Raw genomic sequence first — 24,110 nt, 5'->3', positions numbered from 1 at the left:
ATCAACCCAAGTTCATTGTTTGAGAAGGATGTTTGACAATGATAGGTGGCAGCGCTTTGTGCCCTAAGTGTGTCTTCAGCAGGAGCACAGGAAGAAACTAGTGGGAAGAAAGTCCTAAAGAAGTTGTGTCCTTGAAGGACTAAGGAGTAGCTAGTTGGGCAAGAAGTCCCAAAGAAGCCGAGGAGCAACATTAGGCAGTTGAGAGTTGTTCACAAACAAAGCTGTTTAAAATGCGATAGGAGTCTCAATGTGTTGATGTGTTGAAGGACGAAAGATCAACTAGAGAGTAAGTGAAGCCGAGGTCATTGACCTGATGGAGCTGGTTCATTGATAGAGGCAGATTGGAGTTGCTGTAGATCGGGGTTGAAGGACCGAGTAGGCATGTACAAGGTATCCATGGCAATTGTGAAGTCGATTACATTAGCTAGGTGGTCAATATATCTTGTTCAGGGTAGATTGGTTGTCGAAGTGACTGACAATGAACCCTAGTTGTATATATTTGTATCAGTGGGATGTATGAGGGCCATTATCCTTGGTATGGGAGCCCTAGACTATTGTATTATCGATATGTTAATATAACGAATTTGGGTTTTAAAAATTTGTAAAAGGTTGTCCATATTTGTGCACATGTTGATTTACTTGTGTATATTGTTCTGCTGTGCAAAGTAGTTTGTTGTGATACTTGGATTGGTAGCATCGGTGATTGTAAGATTCTATCCTAGACTCCAGTATCATGGAAAAACAACAGTCTCCACCACCATGACACCTGGGAGGATTTTACCACAAATACACCTTTCCAATCGCTGTTTGATGATGATGAAAGTTGTAAATCTTGCCAACAAACTATGGATCAACTTATCCATAGCTAGATCTGTTATGATTTATCAAACTTGATAGTTCAAGTCACCATTGAGATGTGGCCAAAGCAAAGACTTTGTATTGAAGTTGAATTTTGCTATAGGTACCCATTTGCTAAGAGGGGTAGCAGTAACTAAGGATGATAAATCCAAAGAAATATTATAGTGTTCCCCATGGTGGGGTGTATGCTCCCCATGTTTTCCATGCATTGGGGATGGGGGAACACCTAGTGAAACGTTTCCCCATGCCCCTCTTTTGGGGAAGCTCGGGGAGACTCAGGGGAGAATGTTTCTCCAAAATGGGTTCTTGTGCGTGTCCCCCCTCAAAAAGGGCTGGGCGTTCTCCCTAAATAAGGGTTGGGCGTCCCCCGTAAAAACAATAATTTATAAGTGGGGAAGCCTAATATTCAAAATTTTAAAGTAAAAGTGACATTCCCCTTTATCTTTCATTTTCATCCTTATATTTAAATTTTTAACATTGCCATTAATTGACTTAGGATGTTTGAGAGTGGTTCCAACCTCATTGGATATCTTATGGAGAAAGTAGAATTTTAGATCCCACTCAAAATCTAGCAGACTTAATTAGTTTTCGGGATTTCAGGATTTGAGCGATTGCAACATTTTCATTGGATTTTATCATGTATTGAGGGTATGGAACTAACATTTAATCAAGAGCACCGAGCCTTCTATGTACCTTGATGTTGGTGGCATTGATTATTTGACTCCTTTCCCATGACCCTAGTAAAATTGGTCAAGTTCCCAGTTTTGGGGTCGACTGGTTTGATCACCGGTCCGATTTTGATAACATCAGTTCATTGTCCATTGTTCATTTTTAGTTTTAACTTTTGAGTCTTGAGTCTAGATACTGATGACCTTAGACCAAGTCTTTGACTCGTCAGTTTTTACTATTTTTGAGTTTGAATAATTTCAATTTACTATTCTAGTCTTCAGACTTTAATATCTACTATTTTGCTTAGTAATAATCAGATTCTAGAATAATGAATGATGAATTTAAATCAACGTATACTATATTTTAGCATTTCCATTTCATTGAATCATGTATGATGTATGAATCAGTGTATTTCATTATTGAATTTGAATCATGTTTGTATATATATATATATATATATATATATATATACAAACATGATTCAAATTCGATAATGAAATACATTGATTCATACATCTAAATTTCCTCAAAATTTGGGGGTGCTTCCACATGCCCCCTTGTGCGTCTCTTTGTTCCCGTACCAACCCATCTTGGAAACTTGGTGGAACCTTGAAATATTATGAGAAAAAACTGTAGTTGGAGATAATTTAAGTCAATCCAAAAATAATTTACAAAACAGATATGTTGATTATGATACAATAAAGAACAAACAAAATAACAGAGTTAAGGAAATACAAGACAATTGAAATATAATAACTAAGTTACAAAATATCTTTGAAGATAGAAATAATAAAACACAAAATGAATAAAATAAAGTTGAAAAGTAGGGTCAGTTGAAGATAAAAACAATGAGCCAATAATCTGATAAAGAGATGAAACTGCAAGCAATGTTATCAGAACCAGAATTGGAACTATAACCAAACTGATAGATTCCAAACACTTGAACTAGGAGAAAATCCATAAACAAATCCATTGACCAAAACATGCATGAAATATTCAAATTTTGATTAAAAAATATATTCGTGCATGTCAATGTAAATCCAAATCATTAGATAGAATATGCAAAGTTTTCTCAAGCATATAGCATGTAACGGTGAATGCAACAAAATAACACAGAATGCAATACATCTCTGAATCAAAATACATAATCATTGAGACTGTAAATGGCCTCTACAGTCCAAAAAATAACCATACTACACTACAATCAAATCATCTGAATCTAGATCCTTTATGTTCTTTACATGGGTATAGTTGAGATTCACTCTGAATTAATCCTAGAAGCACTCAGAATCAACACAGGAACAACGGTGAATCAACACACATTGTTGCAAACATCAAAGTTTTCAGAAGCTCAAAAACAAAGAATGGGAAGGTGTTAGGTGAATAGAGGGGACCATCATTAAAAGATAAAAATTTAGTTTAGTGTTTTTTTTGGTTTTTTTGTGGTTTGGGCTGTCAGGCACTTGCTGTTTAATTATAGCTGATGCTCTCCGATGCTTTGCTAACCAACTCTCTCTCTAAAGGGTTTTTTGTTTACGATGTGCAAATATTGTTTTATTGAACTTTTACTGAGATGTTCTGAGATTGGACATGCGTCAGGGACTTGGAAAGAGACAGAGACAAAGAGTGTGTGTAGAATAATACTCACACACATACATACATGAAAAAGTGTAGAATAATAGTGAAGGCTATTGAATCTTGATGCTTGAGTGTGGTTTTAAGTAATAACCTAGTGCAGTCATATACTTACATACTATATATATGTATAGTAAATGTTTTGGACCCTCCAAGGTGGTAATCTAGTCTATGCCAGACATGTGACTATATTCTTATGAAGAGCCCTATAAGATTGGCACTTATTTATGCTTGCACCCTACGAAGGAAGTTCAAGGAAAAGGGTGCTTACTATGGTACTTATGCATCTTCTCCTTCTTATGATGCTTGTACTTGTGCCCTTGCTTATGGTGCTACTGGAAGATCTGGAACTAGTGCTACGACTGCCTTTGCATAGTATTATAACCCTGTTTAATGGAATCAATAATAAGAGTTTAATTTCAGTACGGAGGCAGAGTCAGTACAAGCTTATCATCACCAGTTATAAGACTAGTTCTGAGGCTGATGATACTGCATTTGTGAAAACAACCCTTTTTTCCCATAGGAGAATAATGAATCGTGGACTTTTTATTTTTATTTTTATTTTGAATGTACAGAGATGAAGTACTGCAATATCTAGGGGTTAAAGACGAGCGATTTCATAATTTCAATCAAGAAATGCACAGTAAATAAGGAGAGAAGCTACAGTAATGATGTGTGAAAATCGGGTCTACTTGAGACCTATTCATACTAGTTGAAAACTCCTTGTTGAGATTTACCTTGTGATCATTTGTAGGCAATCTATATTGAATTTAGTTAGAGTCCACATCTTATGGACTTGTTGTAGGTGGGTCCATCATAGTTTATATCTAAGTTGGCATATTTTTTTCATCAAAATTCTCTCTTGAATTTGTCGTAATAGTGCAAGGCTAATTTTGTCTTTATATTGATCCTTATTCAGGGATGTAAAAGCTCTCCCTACTTTAGGGGCCCTTTTATTACCCCAGTGGTGCAAATTCCCTTGTCAATTGTTGGGTGCAAGTTGGTTGTTCTTTATTTCTTTCTTCTTCTTTTGTAAATCCCTGCTCTGGATAGAGATAAGGTCTATGGCAACATCTACATTCTAACTTTCTGTGTACTCTCTTTGGAAAGGAAAATGTTTTTTTGAAGGTCAAGTTTGTTTTTCTTCTAAATTGTTATGCTCTTTTATATGGGATGGCTGAAGGTTTGATTTTTCTGTATCGTTTTGGTTTGAGTGCAAGGCTAGTAGCTTTTTAGCCTAGTGTCTAGATTTGTTGTTGTTACAAGTTTTGTAGTTGGGATCTTTTTGTTTTCTGAATCCATCTCTAAGTTTGGGTATTTAATACTTATCGAAATATTTGATATTCTAACAACCATAGCCTTCATTCTAATTTCTGTTACGATTTCGTCCAACATTTTCTTTGTTTGGCATCTCTCCAAAAGACAATTATTGTCTTAGAACCTCTATCATGAATTTTATTGATTTATCTCATTTTGTAAGAGAATTTTATTTTCATTTCTATTGACACCATTCCTTTGTTCATCATTTATGGTGGACAACAACTATATGTAACATGATAGATGTATGACTATTAGAAAATTGAAAGTAGAGCTGTTGATTTCAGTTATCGTTGGAAAGTTGCTCCATCCGATTCAATTCAGAAAAGGCTTTCATTCTTGTCCTTTTTATGCTTTTTTTCTTTATGCTTGGTAGGTTTCAAGTAGGTTTTTGGGCTTGCCTTTCATTGGTATTCTAATTTTGTGGTAGAAGCCTGTCTAATATTTGGGTCATGGCTTTGAATTAAAATCCCATTGCTTGTACTATTTGTGTTACTTTGTCATTTATGTTTTGAGAGCCTTGGCCTTCATCAACACTAGAGGTATAACTATGTTCTTCTATGACAATATTTACAAGGGGAAGGTAATCTGTTAACTCAACTTTGATACCACTATTATGCATTGGTCTACCAATGTTATGTGCTGGTCAACTTTGATACTATTGCACTGACACCCTACAACATGCACGAGTAGATCTTAACATACAATTAAATTGCAAATACTTCCTATTGACAACCTAGGGGTAGTTGTTGATACATATATTATTCTTGGTAGTGTGAACGAGGAGATAGAGTAGAGCCAAGATTGAACCTAATGTGCAATCTAATCTCGAATTGTTAAGACCACATTAAATTCATTGCAATTTCTCACATGCTTGAACTTTGGAGCTTTCACACAATCCTTGATCACCAATGTGGTTAGAGTCCCAACTAATTGGGCATATCCATTTTCTTTTCTTCTAGGTTACAAATCCCAAGGAAAACCCTTGAGTACTTCCCCTCATTTCGAGGATGGTTCCCTAGGTAAACCCTAGAATCTTTAGGGCACAGGCCCGGTCAACAACAAGTCTCAAAGCCATCACAACAATTTACTCATTATGAGATCAACATGCAACTTGTGGGAATTGAACTTGGGTGGGGAAAACAACAATCATTCCTCCTAACCACCCAAGATATCTGATAAATGTTAGTTTTTGGTAGCAACAGACAGGGGTTCTAGTCTCTATGGTGTCTAAGAGGCTAAGGAACACGAGATCTCCAATACCTAAAAAGGGTTTCACAAGAAAAGCATTAGAAACACCTCAATTAGATTAATTGACCAATAATTAAATATTTTCTAAGTTAGGAAAACTGGTTAATTAAATCAGATTAATCGAGGGAAATCGATTTTGCTTTAGAGACTTCCAGAAAAGTGAATTGATGGAGTCAAGATGATCTTAGCCATCGATTGAGATGTGATCATGGCTGTTGATGTTGAAATATGTAACTAGGTTCGGTCTTCATAATGACATATGTAATCATGATTTTATGTATTTAATGAAAAAGAGAAATAAATTTATTATTGGTGTTCTTGAGGTATGGGTTTCATGCTCATGAAAAAAATATTTTTAGATCAAAGCTCCCATTGTGAGCTTCTAGGACCTGTCATTGATGAAAGACCCTTCTTGGTCATGTTACATATTGCAAAAAGAATCTATTTGAGTCAAAATCGAGTCAAAGAACCCTCCAAGACCAAGTCACAATGCAAAGAACAAGTCAACCTACACAAGCATCAAGTCGGCCTAGAGATAGTGACAAGTCGGCTTTAAACATGAATGAGAAGCCTATATAAAGGAGACTTCGACCTCACTTTGATGACACACTACACACACTCAAGTTCGATCACAAGGAAGAGAAAAAGTGCGAAGAAGAGAAGGGCGAAGGAAGAAGAGCAAGGACGAGATTTCTGATTTGGTTTTTGGGTTGTTTCTCTCCACACATGTGAGGAAACTAGGGCACATCCTACTGAAACAAATCAGAAATACAATCACCTCAAGAAGGCTAAATCAAGACAAGGAAAAGATCTATCTTGCAAGCTGAAATCACAAAGAGACTAGCTCAAGTCAAGCGAAGGAGAATAAGGGCTAAAATTGCCCTAATCCTGTCACACATGCAAAAGGTACACAACTATAGGAGGCCGAGTGTTGCAGGAAGAGAAGCCGAAAATTTCAGACTAGTGTTGCAGGGTCGAAGGTTGAGGACAAAGGAGAGATTGCAACAACATCAAGAAGATGTTGACTTTGACTTGAGACAAGTTTGACTTGGCCTTGGAGGAGTTTTTGGTCAAGGGTCTAGCTCTTGGCATTCGTCAATTGAAGATTCTATAATAAGACGAATTCTTGTGGGTTTTCTTCTCAGAATTGGAGAGTTATCGGCCCTGGCTGATCGCCTATATCTTGTGTCCTTTGTCTTATTGTTCTTTATGGTTTGATAACTGTTTGATGAAGAAAACACTAATAAGAAACAAGAAAAGAAGAAGTTAATTTAGTGAAGTAAAAATACCTCACAAACAATTATCAAAGTAAGATAAATCATCCTATGCTACTGCCCCTAGATTTCTCAACATGGTTTCAGAGCCAAGTTGACAAGACAAGGAAAGCCAACTTATAGAAGGACACTCAAGGGCTAGAAAAACTAAATGATCATCAAAAGCTTCAATCATCAAGAAGGATCACTCATCTCAAAGGCACCACAAGGACAAAGTTCACATCATCTTGAAGGAAGTTACTAAAGAAGACCACAAAGCCCTAGTTCATTCAAAGAAGGACTCTACACTTAAAGCATTCTTGAGAATCTCGCACAATTATCACCTCAAAGAAAAAGAGATCTCAAAGACCGTACTTCTACTAAAAGAAGGAAGGACTACACATTGAAGCATCTTGAAGGCTCTACATACAAGGGAAGCAAGAAGAGGCGTTGTCATCATCATCAAGGAATCAAGAGGGATCACTTTTGAAGGAAGACATCTTCATCAAAAAGACATCTTGTATTATCAACTTCATCATCAAAATCAAGAAGGCATCAAGTTGAAGATATTGTCATCAAGAAGCATCTTCACTTGACAAGTAAGTACCTTTATACTTATGATTGAATTTGCTATCAAAATGACTTCATTTTGTAAGGAAAGCAACAAATTAGTTGGGTCATCGAACTTTCTTGCATGGAAGAAGAGGATTGATTTGATCCTCATAGAAAATGAATTTGTTGATCATGTCAAGGGTGCAATCACTAAACCATCAAAGGAAGAAGCTCAAGCTCTTGCAAAGTACATGAAAGGGGAATTAAGGGCTCAAAGGATCCTGATAGAATCCATCAAAGATCCACTCATACCCTATGTATCAAAGTTGGGGACATCAAAAGAAATATACGATAAACTAGTAGAATTATTCTCTGTAAGTACGACTGGAGAAGTGATAGCATTAAGAAAAGAACTCTACAAGATGAAAATATCAAAGGAAGAAGGAATAGCCTCATACTTTCTGAGGGTGTTAGAAATAAGAGAGTCAGAGACCAACTACAAGAGTTGGGAGAAATAATGCCCGACAAAGAAATGACCACCATAGTGCTCAATGCACTACCAAAGGAATGGGGCAATTTAACATCAAGCATTTATGGAAAGAAGGAAGCTACCCCATTCAATGAACTATGGCCATTGTGTAAGATTGAAGCAAAAACTGATGTAGGATCAAATAAGCAAGTTCAAGCATTTGCTGCCATGGCTAGGAAGAAAGGAAAGTTTGGAAAGTTTGGTCCTCAGAAAAAGAACAAGAAGAATATGTCAAAGATCCAATGCTATGGTTGTCATGAATATGGGCACTACAAGAGAGATTGCCTTAAACTCAAGAAGGATAAGAACAAAAGAGGAAGGGAAGAGGCCCATATCATCGAAGAAGTGGAAGAAGCTGAAAAGAAGTCAAAGAAAGAGGAAGTAAAAGATCTCTACTATGATTGAGATAATCTCCTCCACTGAGTTCTTTTCAGTTTTTGTAAAGTATAGCTATCATGGTAGGAAACATTAGAAGCATGATAGGATGCATCATTTTAGGAGATGGCATCATAGTAGCATACCATTGAAGCAAGAGCTCATGATATCATTAGAAAAGCTTGAAAGAATAGTTGAAGTAGAAGTCTACATGGATGTAGCAATCATCATATAAAGGAAGTAGCTCTTGGTAACCTCATTGCAAGCATGTGTAGTGCATATGGTTGAAAGAAAGTCATCTAGCATGATAGAAGGAATTCATCATACATCATCATCATGAGAAAGGAGCTTCTGCCAGATGAGGATAATCTAGATCCTTTGTTGGAATCTTCATTAGAAGGTTCACCTCTCTTGAAGGAAGCAAGTGTCTCACTGAGAATTCCACCTTGTATGGGATTCATTGTTTAGAAGGATGATGGTATGGTGACAAAGGAATGCAACATGTTGAGATGGTTGAAGTACTCTCAATCAAGAAAAGGAAGCTGCTGATGACCAAAAGAAGGAAAGAGGTATGTATGCATGAATTTAATTGAGTCATGTCATCATATGTGCATGCGTAAATGCTCTATCTCATGAGCATGATCAAAGGAAAGGGATCTTCTCCTTTGGAAAGATGCATGAAGGCATAGTTCACATATTGACTAGATGAAATCAACATAATATGTCCTCATATGGAATATGATGTGGTTGACAAAGGTGATGGAACTATGGATGGAAGTCCCTGGGGAGCAATATGTGAAGAAAATAAAGAAGAGATCGTGAAAAATGCAACTATGGTCACATAGAAAAGGAAATCAACATCCAATAACTAGAAGAATTGGCCATGACATCTCCATAGAGAAGGCATGAAGACCCTGATAAGGTCTGTAAAGAAAGACCCTTGACATTGAATATCTTGGAGATGTGTCAATATGTATGCAGGATGTTGATGTTGCAACAAGCGGATGTCATGATGAAGGGCCATCACAAAAGGTAATTTTGATTTGATGTTCATTTTTTATTTTTGAACAATATCTGGATGGGCTGATACAGGGATACCGAAAGAGAGTTGTGGATGTCACCTACAACTAGTACTCATGTGGAGGGATGGAAGATCTTGAAGGAAACATGATGTGGAAAAGGTAGTTGTATGAAGAAAATCCAAATATGGACTAGTAGATCACTTTCCGATGAAAGAAAGGATGACATGACTGACATGGTTCGTGAATGAAAGTGATGGATGGTCAATGCCCTACAAAGAAGTCCCAAGAGTTGAAGGCTCCATAATGATAAAGATGAAATTCATGACATCAAAAGGAGGAGCTCTTCTAGCAGCTGATTGATCTGGATTTAAACAGGAACACAATAAAATACATAGATAACCATAAAGACAAATATGCAGCGGAAATAATACTTCATTTCATTACTGTAAAATACTGAAATATGCTTACAAATAGAAATGGAAATAACCCAGCTAGGGCGATGGTAGCTTATCTCTGAGAATAGATGTGTCGGCTACATGCCTCTGAACTGTTCTCCAAAAACTGTGTTACAATGAGGCTCGAGGGCCTATTTATTGTTGAGAAACAATGGAAAACCCTTCACATTCCAAAACCTAACCCTAGAAGATGAAACGCCAAATTGTGGGCCCCGCTTTTGGGTAAGTTGGTACATCAACTTCCCGGGGTTGCGAATTGGTCGTACTATTTCCGTTTGACGCTCATGATAGCCCGTTGGAAAGATCTCTTCGAGGACTACGACGAAAAAGACGATTTTTAGATAGAAAAATCGTTGGTGGTGGATTTCCCAAAAAACGTCGTTTAGGGCCTCAAAACGGCTCTGGAAGTTTAGGACCCGAAAAATTGCTAAAAATAGTAAACTGTGCTATAATTAAGGAAACAGAAAAACTGAAAGAGACAGTTGTGGGGGTCCAAATGGGATATAGGTGGGTGGCCACCAACATCCACCTGGATCATTCCTCCCCCTTAGGAAGCAATGGTCCCCATTGCGTTGAGTTCCTCCCTGAGATGAGGAAGCTTCTGTAGAGCTGGGTCTCTGGTGAGCTGTTCTGCAATCTCTGATGTGTCCAGATGGTGGGGAGCATGGTCGGCAACAGTCCACATTGAACACTCGGTGCAAGCGAAGGAATGGAGGAATGCTGTGCTTCAAAGCATTGTTTCTCGTAGCCTTGTTACTGGTGTAAGGACCATGTCGAAGTGGTCTGAGTTTCTGATGGGTTTTGGTAAGGCGCTCCCTCTGCAAATGTAACCAAACTTTGTCGCCCACCTGAAACTTGTGTGGTACCCCTCCGGGTAAGGAGAAGTTGTTCCTGTGTTCTGTCACGACTGTATCCCTCTGTTGCTGCTGCTGTGTGGAGGAACCCTTCGCGGGGGTCATGGATGTAGCAACGATCTTCCCCTTACTTTGGGAGCGAACCAGACATAAAATAAATTTCCTAGTCTGTGAGATGAGCTTGCTGCCTTTCTTAGCAGTGATCAAAGAGGTGGCGGTAGGTGGGGCTACCTCTGGTATCCTGTATAATGAATTATCCAAAGAAATGATGACAGCGCGAGGCCTTGACTCATACACAGCATGTCGCCTCCACAAGTATGGCTGGCCTAATAGTACATCACAAACATCTAGAGGTGTAACATCACACAATACCTCGTCTGTGAAGGGCTTGATGCTGTAGGGAAGGCGACACTGCTGGCGAACTTTGAGATCTCGTCCTTCGTGAAGCCAACCGATACTGTACGACTGTGGGTGTGGTGTAGTTGGTAGGCACAACTGCTTCACGACCTCTGCTGAAATGAGGTTCTTTTGGCTGCCACTGTCGACAATGAATTGCAGCGGCGAACCCTTCACCCACATCTGTGAGTGGAAAAGACGTTCCCCCTCCTCTGGATCTTCGGGCTCATTTTTCTGGATCTTGGCAGTAGCAACAGTGGCGCTGGGATCCGCATCAATGATCTGCTTCCCTTTGTCATTCCCCTAGTCGGGTTCTGACTCAGAGTCGGAACATGCATCTGGTTCGGAAGCCTTCAACTCGGCCACCAGCGACTGCTTGGTCGGACACTCACTTGTGTTATGAGTGGGACTCTTGTGGAACTCACACCACTTTCCTGTGTCCTTCTTCGGCTTCATGGTGTTGTTCTTTTCTTGCGGCTTCGACGGGTTGTCTTGGGTCACCCCGCCTTGGCTTTGTCCTTTGGGCTTTGGATTTGCAGATCCAAAGTCTCGCTTCTTCTGTTTGAACTTTTGCTCGATTTTGACAGCGTATCGGTATGCTGTGCCGAGTGAGGAGATGTTCAAGAACTCCATCTCTTCCTGGATGTATCTGTGTAGGCAGCCGCGGTATTTGAGTACTAGATGCAGCTCAGAATCTTTGATACCCAATTGTGCGAAGGGTATGAAAAATGTTTGTGAACTCTGGCACATCTTGGTCTTGTCCCTGCCGCAGTGTGGTCCATTTGATGTATTTGTCCTCATAGCTTTTGACAGGGTAGTACTGCTCCTTGATGGCATCCCGGAAGTCATTCCAAGTGGGTGCGGCTGAAAACAGTGAGCCTGTACTCTCATCCTTCTGTTCGCAGTAGGTTTCCCACCAGTCCTTGACGTGGGGGGCTGCTTCGAGAAGAGCAAAAACAATCTTTTCCCGACTTGAAAATTCATGAACAGAAAAATACCCATCGAGCAGATTTAACCATTTATCTATGGCATCTGCGTCTATTTGACCCTCGAAGATGGGGATTTCAAAATTAACTTGTATCTTAAACGGTGTGGCATTTCCAGAGTAGCTGTTGGAAGCCGATGCGTCGCCTCTAGGTAGCCGCTGAAGGATTTGGGCAAAGCTGTCCATCATCGCGTTCCTTTGTCGCTCGAGGGCTTCTTCGAGCAAGATTTTGATAGGATCTCCTGTCCCCTCGTTTTTCTTCTCATCCGCCATGGGAGGTCGTCGAGATTTGCGAGGCTGGTCTTGCAAAGGTTCGACCAGTTCCAGACCTAACTCCTTATATCCCGACCTCGTTGGGGACATGCAAAGAAAAACAGAGAAAAAGCAGACCGCTCTGATACCATTGATCTGGATTTAAACAGGAACGCAATAAAATACAGAGATAACCATAAAGACAAATATGCAACGGAAATAATACTTCATTTCATTACTGTAAAATACTGAAATATGCTTACAAATAGAAATGGAAATAACCTAGCTAGGGCGATGGTAGCTTATCTCTGAGAAGAGATGTGTCGGCTACATGCCTCTGAACTGTTCTCCAAAAACTGTGTTACAATGAGGCTCGAGGGCCTATTTATTGTTGAGAAACAATGGAAAACCCTTCACATTCCAAAACCTAACCCTAGAAGATGAAACGCCAAATTGTGGGCCCCGTTTTTGGGTAAGTTGGTACATCAACTTCCCGGGGTCGCGAATTGGTCGTACTATCTCCGTTTGACGCGCATGATAGCTCGTTGGAAAGATCTCTCCGAGGACTACGACGGAAAAGACGATTTTTAGACAAAAAATTCGTTGGCGGTGGATTTCCCAAAAAACGTCGTTTAGGGCCTCAAAACGGCTCTGGAAGTTTAGGACCCGAAAAACTTCTAAAAATAGTAAACTGTGCTATATTAAGGAAATAGAAAAACTGAAAGAGACAGTTGTGGGGGTCCAAATGGGATAGGTGGGTGGCCACCAACATCCACCTGGATCACAAATAATGCCGTGATCTCCACCAAAGACTTGTTGTTGGAAAACAAGTCCTTGGTTAAGAGGGAGCTTGAAAGCAAGTCCGTGGTTAAAAGGGAGCTTGGACAAGTTTCGAGATGAGAGTTAATTGGGGACATTCCTTTATAGGAATGTGTGCATCCTCCCTAGTTGAGAGGGAGAGATAGACACATCATTTTTGTGTTCACTTTGGGAAGAAAGAATGGAGGATTAGGTAAGCATCTGACATCTGATACTCTTTGAGTATGTGGTAGGGCATCCATGATAAGAGTAGTTATAGAGGACCAATATTCTTTGAGGACTGAGAATCCAAGATAAGAATAGTCCTAGAAGGACATACCTTGTGAACACTCGGGTTGGGTATGTTCCTTGAGAGACAATGATGATGGTGTCTATAAGTCATTGGTCTCGCCAGCGTTGTGCTCTGACCTTGTGGAGAGATAGAGTTGTTAGTCAAGGCCTTGCTATGTGACAATGTTGGATGATATGATGCTAAATAAATGAGCTACTAATTCGACTTTACTTATGAGAATTCTTCAGATTGAGAATGTCTAAGTACCTTGTATGGATTATGAATACCTCCCTAGTTAAGAGGGAGTGTTTAAATATGTAATTAGGTTTGGTCTTCATAATGACATATGTAATCATGATTTTATGTATTTAATGAAAAGGAGAAAAATAAATTTATTATTGTTGTTCTTGAGGCATGGGTTTCATGCTCAAGAAAAAAATATTTTTAGGTCAAATCTCCCATTGTGATCTTCTAGGACTTGTCATTGATGAAAGACCCTTCTTGGTCCTGTTACATATTTTAAAAAGAATTTATTTGAGTCAAAGTCGAGTCAAAGAACCCTCCAAGACCAAGTCATAATGCAAAGAACAAGTCCGCCTACACAAGCATCAAGTTGGCCTAGAGACAGTTACAAGTCGGCCTTAAACATGGATGAGAAGCCCATGTAAAGGAGAGCAAAGACGGGATTTCTGATTTGGTTTTTGGGTTGTTTCTCGCCACACGAATGAGGAAACTAGGGCACATCCTACTGCAACGAATTAGAAATACAGTCACCTTAAGAAGGCTGAATCAAGACAAGGAAAAGATCTAACTTGCAAGCCGAAATCACAAAGAGACTAGCTCAAGTCAAGCGAAGGAGAAGAAGGGCTAAAATTACCCTAATCCTGTGACACGTGCAGAAGGCAGAGAGTCGCAAGAAGAGGCTGAAAATTTCAGACTAGTGTTGCATGGCTGGAGGTTGAGGACAAAGGAGAGATTGCAGCAACATCAAGAAGAGGTTGACTTTGCTTGAGGCAAGTTTGACATGGTCTTGGAGGAGGTTTTGGTCAAGGGTCTAGGTCTTGGAATTCGTCAATTGAATATTCTATAAGAAGAAGAATTCTTGTGGCTTTTCCTCTCAGAGTTGGAGAGGTTTTGGCCGTGGTTGATCGCCTATATCTTGTGTCGTTTGCCTTACTGTTCTTTATGGTTTTGATAGTTGTTTGATGAAGAAAACACTAATAAGAAACAAGAAAAGGAGAAGCTAATTAAGTGAAGTAAAAATACATCACAAACAATTATCAAAGCAAGAGAAATCATCCTATGTTGTTGCCCCTAGATTTCTCAACAATTGAGAGTCCAACAAAAGATTATAAGAGCAAGTCAATGGGGTTTGGAGAAGACACAAGCAGTTCGACTTACCCAGTTGTAGTGATTCAACACGGGCATAGTTGAAGCAGAGGAAGACACTAGCAGTGGGGTTTTTAGCAGTGAGAATTTGCGGGGAAATTCTTCAGGGGCTTTAACGTTCTAGTGACAAGAAGGGAGGTTGAGATTTCCAGCAGAAGAGGCTGAAGTAGACAGTGCGAATTGCTAGTGCGAGTTGCAGAGGCTACAAATCGTGTGCCAATGCCGAGAGGTGATCCGGAGGAAGAGCGAGTAGCTTCAGTGAGCAGCAAGAGGCAGAGTGATTGTTGGAAAGAATTTCCAGAGGTTGTGCTAATTTTCCAGAGTCACCAGTGCACATTTTTGGGCAGGAATGTGAGTGCCAGAGAGAAGTGCGGGTGCTAGGAGGAGGCGTAGTTGATTTGTTGGAGGGAAAAGGTTTTTTCCAGTTATTTACCCGCTGAGATATTATTTGTCGGAGCTTTGCCAGTATCGGGCAATTAGATCATTATACTCTCAAATTGTTGAAGAATTTATAATAATAAAACCCTCATCTGTTGCATTGGTTTTCCCTTTGCGGTTTTTCCAGGGACGATTGTCCAAAATATCGACGTTAGATTTATTGTGTGTGTCCATTATTTTCTTAGTTCCAATATTTTATCTTCTGTAGCGTTATTATTTGTGAAGAATTGCAGTAATGAATTTATCGATATTTGTTGTAAGTTAATTACAAAAGACAAATAAACTGCATAAGTTAGGAGATAAATATCCAATAAATGCGATTCGTGGAAATTTCACATGGTATCAGAGTGAGGTTGGTGCAGATCAAGGAGATCATAGCATTGAAGAGTAGATCTTGTGCAAATGGTTTGCCGCAAAGGGTTCTGCAAGAGTAAATAAGTGCAGGGCTTAGAAGAGAAAGCACGAGGGTTTTATAACCCAATTTATTAATTTCCCTAGTTATTTGAGTTCACAAATTTTCCAGAGATGGCAACAGTAGGATTGAGAGATCAGGTCAGGTTGGATGGATTCTCCAACTTCGACATTTGGAAGGCCAGGATGTTGTTTCTATTGGATGAGCATTGTTTGAAGGAGTTTTCTACAACAATCATTGTTGTACTAACAGATCCCATGTAGTTTCATGAGTATAGGAGGGATAATGCCAAAGCCAAGAGGATGATTGACGGAGTCAAGGATCATATCATTCCACATATCATAGAGAATGAAACAACGAAGGAAATGTGGGATGGCATCGTCAAGCTGTACCACGATCCGTCAAAGAACTGAAAGATGATCCTCAAAGAAAAGCCGAGGATTGTCAAGATGAACAGCGCGAAGATGTAACCACTTATCTCACTAGGATTTAGTGTGTTAGAGACGAACTTGCATCAGTTGGAGAGAAGCCGACTGATGAAAAGCTAGTGCTTATAGCACGCAATGGGTTTACCAAGGAATGATGTACATTCGTCAAGATAGTTTTTGGGCGTGATAATCTTCCAGATTGGGATCTCCTATGGAGTGATTTCACTCAGGAGGAGCTGAGGCTCAACTTAGTCGAAGGCACTACCAGCAGCAGTGGGAAGGCAACAAAGGTGAAGGAGGAGCAAGAGAATGTCGCTCTTGTAGGAAAAGGCAAAGCGAAGAAGGGTCCCAACCAGGGACAAGACTTGAAAGGAGAAAAGAAGGACCTGTCGAAGGTCAAGTGTTTTGGCTGTGGTGAACTTGGTCACTATGTTAGCCAATGTCCTAAGAGGAAGAAGGACAAGAAGGAGAAGCATACAACAAATTCAATGGAGATCGAGGATTTATCTTCCAGGTTGGAGGATGAATTCGCACTTATAGTGGCAGTATCCTCAGGAGGAGGAGTATGATACTCCAGTATGCTAGGTGGGGCAGGGTCTGAGGAAGGAGCAACAAGGAGATCTAGATCATAGCCAAGGAGGGCATGATCAGTAGATCAAATCTAGTTGTTGTATATGTGATTCCTTAGTTGGACCATCACCTTTGCTACGAGAACCCATTATTAAAGTAGAAGTGAGATTGAGACTTACTTTGCAGTGATATCAGAAGGGCAGGGGCATCACTAGTGTGAGATCATAGTAGTGTAATGGAAGTGCATATTTGTTCAACTGCAACATGTGGCAGGAGAATTAGAGTAGCGCAGTGATAACTTGGTGGATTGTGGTTGTCGAAGGATTTTCTTCACAAAGATTTCCAATTTCTCAGTTGCAGAGGAAGATCAATTTTCTCTGCAGAAGAGGATTGCAAATGCTCTAGGGAGGATGCAGTCTCTCCAGTGGTGTGAGTTGACTGAGGTAGAGGGAGTTGTCTAGGCAACAAGGTACTTTGCTAGTCAAATCGATTTGCAGAGGAGAAGTAGTTCGTAGTGTGATGGTTTGATTTCTAGAGGAGGCTGAGTTATTTTCCCAGTAGTGCGAGTTTTCCAGAGAGGACGTAGTAAATCGTTGGGGTGTAGTTGCAGAGTTGGTTCAGGGTCTCAGAAAGAGGTCTAATTGATTTAGAGGGGCCTTGTAGCTTCCAGGAGTTCAGATTAGCTAGTAGAAGTGAAGGAATAAATTTATTGGAGGTTTGCTAATTAATGGTAAACTTTTGTATCACAAATGCTAGACACCAACAACGCAGATTAGTTCGACTATAACATGTTCCCATAGATCAGCAGGTTGTAGATATTCTCATGAAGGCCTTGGGTAAGGCCAAGTTTGTCTTCTTCAGGGATAAGATGGGAGTAGTGGAGAACACCTTCCTCGCTAAGAGGGAGTGTTAGTTTTTGGTAGCAACGGACAAGTGTTCTAGTCTCTATGGTGTCTAAGAGGCTAAGGAACACGAGATATCCAAAACCCAGAAAAGGTTTCGCAAGAAAAGCCTTAGAAACAACTTAATTAGATTGATTGACCAATAACTAAATATTTCATAAGTCTAACTTAGGAAAACTGGTTAATTAAATCAGATTAATTGAGGGAAATGGATTTTGCTTTAGAGACTTTCAGAAAAGTGAATTGATGGAGTCAAGATGATCTTAGCTATCGATTGAGATGTGATCATTGCTGTTGAGAGTCCAAGAAAATCTTATAAGAGCAATTCGATGAGGTTGGGAGAAGACACAATTGAGACAAAAGCAGTTTGACTTACCCAGTTGCAGTGATTCAACAAGGGCGTAGTTGAAACATAGGAAGACACCAATAGTGGGGTTTTCAGCAGTGAGAATTTGCAGAGAAATTCTTCAGGGGGTTTCCAACATTCCAATGATAGGAAGGGAGGCCGAAGCAGGTAGTGCAAATTGTCAGTGTGAGCTAGATAGTCATCCAATGCGAGTTGCAGAGGCTACAGATCATGTGCTAGTGTCGGGAGGTGATCCAAAGGAAGATCAAGTAGCTTCAGTGGGCAGCAGGAGGTAGAGTGACTGCTGGAAAGAATTTCCAGAGGCTGTGCGAATATTCCAGAGTCACTAGTGCACTTTTTTGCGAAGGAGTGCGAGTGTCAAAGAGGATTGTGAGTGGCTAGGAGGAGGGCGAGTTGATTTGCTGGAGGGAAAAGGGTTTCCCAGTTATTTGCCATTTGAGATATTATTTGCCGGAGCTTTGCTAGTATCAAGCACGTAGATCATTGTACTCTCAAATTGTTGAAGCATTTATAATAATAAAACCCTCATATGTTGCACTAGTTTTCCCTTCAGGGCTTTCCAGGGACGATTGTCCAAAATATTGGTGTCAGATTTATTGTGTGTGTGTGCCATTATTTTCTCAGTTTTGGTATTTTATTTTTTGCAGCGTTTTTATTTGTGAAGAATTGCAGTAGTGAATTTATCGATATTTCCCGTAAGTTAATTAAAAAAGGCAAATAAACTGCGTAAGTTAGGAGATTAATATTCAGTAGCTGCGATTTGTGGAAATTTCACAATAAACCTTATTGACATGGCCATATCTATTATCACTCAGTGTATCAGAGTGTTATCATTCATCACTAAGTGTATTGGGGTGTATAATAATAGTTGAGGCCATTGATCCACAAAAGTGGTAAGCCACTCTGTATATAGTTGACTTTTGAAGGTGATAACAAGGTATTGTTCCCAATGTCATAATCAATGATAAGAATTCAATCTCTTTTAGTATGTACATAGTCCTAGTACAAGCTTATGACTATCCATACTAAGGTGAGATTTGAGGTTCATGAAGATAAACCATGTTTCACTCAGTTTAGGGGGAAGGTTTTATGGATAGATAGAATGTACACACAAATTAAACCATATTAAAAATACAAAGCATTTGAAAACAAAGATTTTAGAGCATATGCCTACAATACACTATCTCCTCACTCAAGGAGTAGTTGCTGATACATATATCATTTTTGGTAGCTTGAGTGAGGAGATATTGCATAGCCAAGACCAAACCTAGCTTGGGATGTTTGCACATTGCTATGGGAGCAAGGGGGGTTCGGTCTTCTTGACATTCATGTCCAAGAGGTATTCCTTGTTGGTAAGTGGCTAGTGCATGTTGTGGAAGGGGAGGCTCCTTGGCATATTTTATTTCAGCATCAGATTGAATAGGCTCAACATGTCTAGTGTATCAAAGGTGCTTTCTAGTTACGCCACATACTTGGGAATGCTCAGGGCCTCGTGCTTGTTGCCTTTGCTCCTCTTAAGATTATGTGTGTAGCTTGGCAAGCTGTGTCTTGGTTTTTGTCTTGGCAGTTTCAGTGTCCTTGGGAGGCTTGGGATTTGACATTATGATCAATTTGGATTTACCCATCTCCTCATAGGCAGGAGGGATTCTTGTTTAGGTTTACTGGTAAAAGATTGGCAAGGAAAGATATCATTTTGTGGAATCATGTGCAACAATGATGGCACCTGGTGCATTCTTAATCATGACCAAAAGCCCGCTGGTTTGGATAAATTTATGGTTGATAGTCTTTACTGGATGATCCCCAACGAGTGTCCTTTTAAAATATATTTACATGGGTTAGGCTTAGTTTGGATGGATTGATTATGAAGGAATGGGAAGCCCTTCCTTCATAGGATCTTTATGCTAAATTCAGGAACTTTGCTGATGTTGCCCCTCGAACAAAGTTGGGTGATGTCAATCCATCGGAATTTCATATTCATCTTTTAAGCAGAAGGTCTAAGGACAGTTTCTACTCCAACAAGGATTCAGTGTCAAGTGTAGGCTCCATAAGGTAGGTGTGATAGACGCTACTTTTGCTTTCTGTGGCACAGAGGAAATGATTATGCATGTTTTTTGGAAATTCAGGCTGTGAAAGTGCTTTTGACATGGTTTCAAGCAGAGTTTCACTTCTTTACTGCACTGCTTTCATAAAAGGGCCCTCTGTCTTGGATGGGTTGGGCAATTATAAGTCCCTTGGCACTCAGTTTGATTAATTGTTAGTATTTTTGTGGTGGCATCCTTGTACAGTTACTTTCTAGGAGGACCCTTCTTCTTTTAGGCTAGGGGTTTTGAGGAGTTTTAAGCAGGAGATGGCTCTACTTGTGAGTCAAATTCAATGCTTTTCTGCATGACCTTTGAGTCTCTTTCTGTAGGTGCATACGTTCATATGCCTGCTTTAAGTATTATTCCTTGATGTGCTGATTTGATTTTTGAAGTAATATATGCAACATCTTAAAAAAAGTAGCAATTCTTAAATAATAGGCCTAAAAGACCTTGTCTGTGGATTTTAAAATCCCAAAAAATAGGAGTACAGGGTAGATGAACCTACCAAACATGGGAGTCACAGTTGTCGGTGTGATTATCCCCAATGAGAAAAACATGCTACACGGTATTCCTACATAGCAAATATGTCATTGTCTGAATGTTGAACCAACAAGCGAGTTTTTTTGGAGAACTGATGCCAGATGGGCATTGGTTTGGATAGGACATGTCTAGACATCCCCAAAACCATTGAAGGCTGTGTTGCACGAAACTTCTAGGAACTTGGCGTTTCGGGCTGTACTCGTACCCGAAACTCCGAAACTTGGCTGAAACTCGACCGAAACTCGACCATCATGTAATCATCTATGAGTTAATATAGACTTGTTTTTCCTTCTAAATTGTCATCTATGGGTCTTATTCCCTTTTTTCTTGCAAAGATGATGTGTTATTCACTTATTCATATATATATATATATATATACATATATGACGTTTCGGCTGACGTTTCAACTGATGTTTCCATTTTTGGGAGGTGACGTTTCTAAACATACCCGTTTTGGAAACTCCGAAATGTTTTGGCGTTTCGTGCAACTTCGAGTGAAGTTCTATGTTGCTTAGATGTCACTATTTCGAGGGGTTTGACTCTAGGGGACATATGGGAAGTCCCCCATGTCCTTGTGAATGTACCATTTGAGTCTCTAAGTCCCAAAATATGGAAAATTGTAGGAGTTGCGTCCAATAGGGGTGGTGATGGCCCCCTGGTTACACATAATCCTTTGTTTATACACAGGAGAATAACCAATTGAATCATGCAAAAATTTTCCTTTTCAAATGCACAAGTACAGAGACAATTTACCTCGCTGAGTAGAATTTTGTCTGCACCAGAATGTAGATCTTTTTGCAGGTTACCAAAATCATTGGTCGTACTGATTTTATGTGAAAATTTATGGCTGTTCAATGTGTGGTTGAAAAATTATTGCAATTGCAATTTTTTCTAGCAATAAGGAAAGAAGTGTGCAATAAATAATGAGAGAAATCATGTCATGATGTGTGAGAATGTTGTCTGCTAGGGTCCTATTTATAGTATACCATGACAATAATACATATAGTCCTTGTTGAGATCTGCCCACTAATATGCTGTAAGGTGGCCTATGTTTGATGTGGACCTGCACCTTGTAAGGCCACTGTCAGTGGGTCTGCATCATGCTTATCTATTTAACTCAGCCTATTTTTTCATCAATATTTTCATCTTTCTCTTATTCTTGGCTGTCATTACTATGTTACGGATGCACAATGCTAATTATGTATTACGGGAATGCACTTATTCAGGGGTGTAAAATGTTGATTGTACTTGTCAAAACATGTGTTTTAGAAAAACATGGTCTTAGGAATGGTACCATACTCTTCTTTTCTGGAAAATTGTGACTAGTTATAATGAAGTTCATCTCAAATTTTCTGAACTACATCATAAGTTTGTTTCTTGTGTTGTTTTGCAGCCAACAGCAGTGAAAGCCTTTCAAAGGGTAAAAGTGCAAGAAGTAAGTTCCTTTCTGCTTTTTTTTTGCAGTTTACAGAAACCTTATGGTCTGATATAGATCAGTACTATATAGTATAAATCATTCTACATGCCATTTTTGGATCATTTCTACATGTGATGACTATTATGATATTTTTTGATCTGATTTTCACATTAACACAGTTACAAAACTTAAAATTGTTGAAGTTCTGAACTTTTAGAATACCAAACATATTAGTAGTCTTTCATCTGTGCATGCTATTCTTGTCAGTTTCACATGTCTAGATTTTCTTTTTCACTGTGAACTCTTGTTTGGCAGGTGGAGTTTGCAGATCCTAGGCTTCAAAATAACTCTTACTGGGCAAAGGTACATAATGTAACCCGCTTTGGTTGGTCAAACTTGTAATTGTTGTTTTGATACAAAATATTCATGTATAAAAGTCGTCTGGTTGATCAGGAATACTCTATATTGTCGTTATGTGATTATTGCAGGATGGTGCTGAAATGGGTTATGGTGCAAAAGCACAAGAGGTTCTGGGACAAGTCAAGGGAAAGTAAGATTACAATTTTAACTGGCTTGCTGATGAATGTTCTTTAGTTTCATAAACTGGTAGTTTCTATGCTTGGATACCTCTACATGCAAAATCTATGAATGGTAGAACAAACAGATGACTATTACAATATGCTTTCAGGATTGGATACTTTTTCCATTGTATTGAGGGATAATTTTTGAATTTGGATATCTCTGTCTATTTCTCAGGGACTTTAGACACGAAAAAACGAAAAAGAAGCGGGGTAGTTACAAGGGAGGTCTGATTGATTTGCAGGCTCACTCCATAAAGTTCAATTACTCAGATGAGGAGTAGCATATTGCAGAGGCTCTGATATTGAGCCCTTCAAGCAGTTCATGGTGAAACAGAGTTTCAGGTAGGTAAGAATTGATTGTCAGCTACTATAAGGAGGAATAGGATCTTTCCAAGGCTTAGATGAAAGCACTTCTTGGAGATATGAATTCTTATATTGGTGATAATGACTAAAGTTCTTCGGGTGTTTTTTATGATATTATATGGAGAATCTGAATTACTGTCATATTCATCAAAATCATAAGCCAGGAGAAAATCCCATTGAGTTTCATATGTTCACTGCCCAAATTGGGGAGCAAATACTTCTTTTGCAGCATACTAGATATAAAAGCAGTTTGCTAAAATGATATGGGAAATAAATTTATTATGTTGCAGTCTGACAAATGGAAAATAAATAACATCCCACCTTTCTGCAATGGTTTACATTGCTACATTCTCGTGTCTAGCACATAGGTGACAAATTGTCTGTATCCTTCCCTAATTATCATATTTTATGCCAATATTACTAATGAGAAGTAGAACTGTTCAGCTGTAAGGATAACGAGTATGAATTGCACATGAATGGAGATTCTTTGTTGAGAGTTTTAAATGTTATTATTGTATGGCAAAATCAATGCTTGACATATGCAGTAAATTTTTGCCTTATTATTGGTGGTTTTTTCGTTCTGATGAAATTATTATGAGGTCAGATTGTTAACTAAAAGCACTTTTAAACGATATCAGTGTTGATCCTTTTCTGTATTTTTTTGGCTAATTATTGAAACAATTACGAGGTCAGATCAGAAAGTTTCTTAAAATGTTTTAAGAACATTATACAGCCTTCTGTTTGTATTTGGGAAAAAAATTGTTAGGAAGAATGTTGACCTTTATTAATTAGGAAACTCTACTTACAATCTGATCTAATTTAAAAAAAAAGAATGGGCAGCTATGATGGCAAAGATATCACTGACCTCCCTGGTAATCAATTCAAAAGATACAAGTTGATCTAATTTAAAAAAGGAATAGGCGGCTATGGTGGCAAAGATATCTCTGACCTCCCTGGTAATCAATTCAAAAGATACAAGATCAAATCATCTGTTGGATTTCTTTGTTTTTATGGATTAAGTTATGAATTTTGGTATTTAATATTTTTATTGTATAATAGGCCTTTGTTTATGACAGGTCATTTTTAATCTCAGAAAGTAAATCATAAAATCCTTTTCCAGGGTACTAAA

The 24,110-nt window shown here is 39.0% G+C and overlaps 1 protein-coding gene across 2 annotated transcripts in view; it reads left to right on the top strand.

Moving 5' to 3' along the window:
• LOC149227767 (uncharacterized) overlaps positions 1–23,098 on the top strand; it is a 104,330-nt gene extending 81,232 nt beyond the window's left edge. For both annotated transcript variants that reach the window (XM_089377920.1, XM_089377921.1), the window contains exons 5-8: positions 22,014–22,055; positions 22,353–22,400; positions 22,526–22,587; positions 22,794–23,098. In XM_089377920.1, coding sequence (XP_089234046.1) covers positions 22,014–22,055; positions 22,353–22,400; positions 22,526–22,587; positions 22,794–22,899 — 258 coding nt within the window. In that variant the 3' untranslated portion in view covers positions 22,900–23,098. The remainder of the gene's footprint in view (positions 1–22,013; positions 22,056–22,352; positions 22,401–22,525; positions 22,588–22,793) is intronic.
• The last annotated feature ends 1,012 nt before the right edge of the window (positions 23,099–24,110 follow it).

The sequence above is a fragment of the Pinus tabuliformis genome, chromosome J (assembly GCF_031772625.1).
Source record: "Pinus tabuliformis cultivar Carrire ecotype Pingquan chromosome J, CPIR1, whole genome shotgun sequence".
In the NCBI taxonomy this organism is placed as follows: Eukaryota; Viridiplantae; Streptophyta; class Pinopsida; order Pinales; family Pinaceae; genus Pinus; species Pinus tabuliformis.
This window is presented reverse-complemented; position numbering and strand designations above follow the sequence as displayed.